This window comes from Miscanthus floridulus, unplaced genomic scaffold (assembly GCF_019320115.1).
Source record: "Miscanthus floridulus cultivar M001 unplaced genomic scaffold, ASM1932011v1 fs_647_6_7, whole genome shotgun sequence".
NCBI lineage: Eukaryota > Viridiplantae > Streptophyta > Magnoliopsida > Poales > Poaceae > Miscanthus > Miscanthus floridulus.
The window spans coordinates 22,045-26,253 of record NW_027097060.1 but is presented as its reverse complement, the minus strand read 5'-3'; the positions used below and the strand labels follow the sequence as shown (position 1 = coordinate 26,253).

Below are 4,209 nucleotides of genomic sequence, written 5' to 3'. Positions count from 1 at the left end.
ATGGACCACAACCGTGAATTTCTCTCTCAAGGTTCTTCATCGCAAGGTACCCGAAGCTTCCTCCCCTCCCAGGACGCCAGCGATGAATATGATTTCGGGCCCTTCACCTCGCAGCCAGCTCACAGCCTCTCCGTTCATCACCGGCACATGGAAAACCTCGACCTGAACTCGCAGGCCGACGTGTTCCCCAACCTGGACTCGTACCAGGAGTTCCTCCAGGCCAGGGATGATGGAGTGAACTATCCCCTTCCTCCTCGTGCCCCTATAGGCAGAGGGCTTGGTCGTGGCGGAGCTCGTGGAGGTCGCCGGGCGAGGTCTGCCGGATCCACCGGAGGCAGAGTACAAGGACGCAGTGGAGCTGTTGGTAGCCGCGGAGGTAGAGGGGGGGACCCGTGGGGGAGGTAGAGTTGGTGGACGCGGTGGTGGCCACAACTTCGACCATCCACAGGAAAATGGCAGTGGCACCGGTGAGGATGAAGATGAAGACTCCCAGGGGGTAAGCCACAACTTGGACCTGTTCCCTGTAGATGAATGTATGCTAGATTCTGTATGCTAGATGAATGTGATGCTGAGTATTTTTTTTCATGCTTCTGAGTGCTAGCTATTTGTAGTTTTTTTGTGAATGCTAGCCACATATTCTGAATGTTAAATGAATGTGAATGCTAGCCACAAATGCTGAGTATTTTTGACATGCTGAGTTTTTTTCATGCTTCTGAGTGCTAGCTATTTGTGATGCTGAGTATTTTTTGTGAATGCTAGCCACAAATTCTGAATGTTAGATGAATGTTAGATGAATGGTAGCCACACTATTTTTTGACCATCCACATTAGAGGGATACAGATTGCTGCCCTGTAGATGAATGTTAATGCTTCTGATTGCTAGGTGACTGCATATGACAAGGCGAGTTGGACCGAGGAAAACACTCATATTTACTGTGATCTAGCGGTTGAACAAATAAGGGCAGGGAATTGCTTGCATGGTACAATGTCACGTAGAGGGTATAATATGATGAGACAAGGTTTTCTATTAAAGACTAGACTAAACTTAAATGTCAAGCAATTGAGGAACAGATGGACTCAATGCAAGACTTTGTACTCCTTCTGGACTATGTTGAATACTAGTACCGCACTAGGTCGAAGACCTGATGGCACTATCATAGCATCAGCTGCATGGTGGAAACGGGAGTTAGAGGTAACTGAATTAGTTTTCACTCCCATGTACTTTTTTCTTTATTGTTGCTATGTTTCTGATTACTTGTTTCTGTTTTTCCAGGGAAGATCTGAATGTAAGAAGTTCATGCATGGTGTTCCTACTTATGTAGAACAACTTGCAGAGATGTTTCATGGGGTAATAGTTGATGCATCATCTTCTTGCATCCCTGGTTCTTCGCATCAACAAGAAGAGGTGTTGGCTGATGAGGAGGGTGAAGATCAAGAAGGAGAAGGCTTTGTACATAGCCCACTAAGCAGTAACAGCCGCAAGAGAACAACTAGTACAGCAGACACAGCCGCAAGTCCAGCTAAGAAGAGCAAGAGCCCAATGATGAAGATGTTCCAGGGGATTATAAGTGAGTTGCAGGTTAGTAGAAACAAGGATGAACAAGCACTGGCAGAAATGGCAAGACAGAGGGAGGAGGAGCTGGAAAAGAGGCAGAAAATGAGGGAGGAGGAGTTACTGAAGAAATAGAGAATGAGGGAGGAAGAGTTTGAGAAGAGGCAGAAAATGAGGGAGATGGAGTCATAGAAGAAGAAGGAAGAGGCTCAAGAAGACATAAATAGATGCTTGTTTTTGGTCAAAGATGCTGGAGCAGGACCAAACACACAAGAATTTTATGTTGCAACAAGACTGTTTCATTCTGAGTACAACAGGATGGTCTTCAACATGATGGACACTAAGGAAGACCGACTGACTTGGCTGAAGAAAGCAGTCCAGGATTACAATAACTACTGAAGACCTTAAGCTTAGGACTAGTTTGAAGACCTTATTATTCAGAACATGTTTTAAGACCTTTAATGCTTAGTCTTGTTTGATGGTGATGTTACTGTGTTAAGACTTGTTAAGACTTGTTACTATATTCAGAACATGTTTTAAGTCTACTTTGTGGTTCTTGCTTTTGTGATGTTTTCTGATGATGCTTTGTGGTTCTTGCTTTTGTGGTTCTAGAAGCAATTGAGAACACTGACATGTTCCTGTTCCATCTTATAGGAAGAAGAAAATGAGTCTGATGATGATCAATGGGAAGAAGATGATAGAGATGATTATGATCGAAGAGTACAGACATACATATTCGAGTCTCAGAAGAAGAGGAGGAAAATCATAACCATAGCTGCTGCCTTGATGGGTATGTACCATTTTGACACTTACATGAACAAAGCGGCTTATAGAGTAGCTACAGAAAGTGGTTTTGAATGGGTTATGAGGACACTAGGAAGTAGGATAGCTTGCTTCAATATGTTTAGGATGAGTGAAGGTATCTTTTTGGGGCTCCATAGTGTGCTAGTTGGGTCATATGGATTGAAGTCCACTAGGAGAATGCCATCTATGGAGGCTTTAGGGCTGTTTTTATGGATATGTGGTGCCCCTCAGTCTGTTCGACAAGCTGAAGATTGTTTCACAAGGTCACTGGAGACAGTATGTAGGAAGTTTGATAAAGTTCTACAGAGTGTAACCAAGCTAGCAGTTGATATCATTAAGCCAAAGGACCCACAGTTTAGGACAGTCCATCCTAGATTGCAAGCTCCTCGCTTTACACCGTTCTTTGACAGTTGCATTGGAGCAATAGACGGGACACATATCCCTGTTGTAGTACCAACTAGCAAGGTAGTACAACATACGGGACGACATGGATATACAACTCAAAATGTGATGGCTATATGCGACTTTGATATGAGGTTTACTTTTGTCGTGGCGGGATGGCCTGGATCAGTACATGATATGAGGGTATTCAAAGATGCCATTGACAAGTTTGGAGACAAATTTCCACATCCACCTGAAGGTATTGACTTTTTCTTTTCTATGTTGTCTCATTAAAGCAATACTTGGCATGTGACTTGCATAAACCATTTGACTGCTATGTGTAGGAAAATTCTACCTTGTTGACTCGGGTTACCCAAACCGACCGGGTTATCTTGCACCGTACAAGGGAACTAAGTACCATATCCCGGAGTTTAGACAAGGACCAGTGCCAAGAGGTAAAAAAGAATGGTTTAATTATGCTCATTCTTCACTTCGTAATGTCATTGAGCGGTCATTTGGAGTTTTAAAGATGAAGTGGAGGATATTGCTTGACCTACCTAGTTATCCTATGCCAAAGCAAAGTCAAATAATTATTGCGTGCATGGCACTACACAATTTCATTCGAGATAGTTATTTGGGGGATGCGGACTTTGATTTGGCTAATAGTGACGAGAACTTTGTTCCACTCTCGGAAGCATCGTCTTCTCAAGTATCTAATACACGTCATGGAGATGAAGATCACACCATGAATCAATTCGGTGATTCGATAGCCGATGGGTTGTTCAATAGAGCATAGATGTCTACTATTTAATGGTGATGTTATGTTTGTCGTGTGCTACTGTTGTATGGACAATTTCCTCCATTTGTATGAGTGTTTGAATGTGTATGATGTTTTGTATGAACATTTTCATATCGCATGGGACCTTCATATCGCCTATTTGAATGTGTATGACGTTTTGTATGAGTGTTTGAATGTGTATGATGTTTGTATGAGTGTTTGATAGTGACGAGAACGTTTTGTATGAGCAAGGTCTTGGCGCCAGGACCTTTATATCGCCTGGGACAGCAGGGTCTTGGCGCCACCATGACTTTATGTTCTCATTTTTCTCCACTATTTTGGCTCCAGTACGTGGTCTTGGCGCCTGGACATTTCTCAACGGTTTTGGCGCCAGTAGCGTGATCGCAGGGGTAAATGAGTCATCCTACCACAACATTTATTACTTTTAGTCCATACTAGTTTAAGTAACCAAACAGTACTTTAGTCCATGGACTAAAGGTGGACTAAAACTTTAGTCCATGGACTAAGGAACCAAACAGGCCCTAAGTTGTAACTGATGATTTAGTCAAAACAATGCTACAAGGGATCAAGTTTCTCATATACCTGCGCTGGGGCAGAGCAACTTGAGGATCTCGATGCTCTTGTTGCAGTTGCAGACCACTTCGCGGCATTCGGCGTCCCACAGCATTGGCATC

At 43.4% G+C, this 4,209-nt stretch overlaps 1 protein-coding gene across 1 annotated transcript; it reads left to right on the top strand.

Moving 5' to 3' along the window:
• Positions 1–3,532, top strand: LOC136532536 (uncharacterized). The gene is made up of 5 exons (XM_066525121.1): positions 1–219; positions 269–496; positions 1,273–1,578; positions 2,206–2,995; positions 3,081–3,532. Exons 1-5 carry the CDS (start codon positions 1–3, stop codon positions 3,530–3,532), a joined length of 1,995 nt encoding a protein of 664 aa, XP_066381218.1.
• Positions 3,533–4,209: the final 677 nt, after the last annotated feature.

What these genes read in the sequence shown, in the direction of transcription:
- LOC136532536 (XM_066525121.1), top strand. Translation starts at nt 1, where the DNA reads ATGGACCACAACCGTGAATTTCTCTCTCAAGGTTCTTCATCGCAAGGT. An exon ending in GGATTATAAGTGAGTTGCAG is followed by an intron (nt 1,579 to 2,205) that starts GTTAGTAGAAAC and finishes TCCATCTTATAG; the next exon opens with GAAGAAGAAAATGAGTCTGA. An exon ending in ATTTCCACATCCACCTGAAG is followed by an intron (nt 2,996 to 3,080) that starts GTATTGACTTTT and finishes TGCTATGTGTAG; the next exon opens with GAAAATTCTACCTTGTTGAC.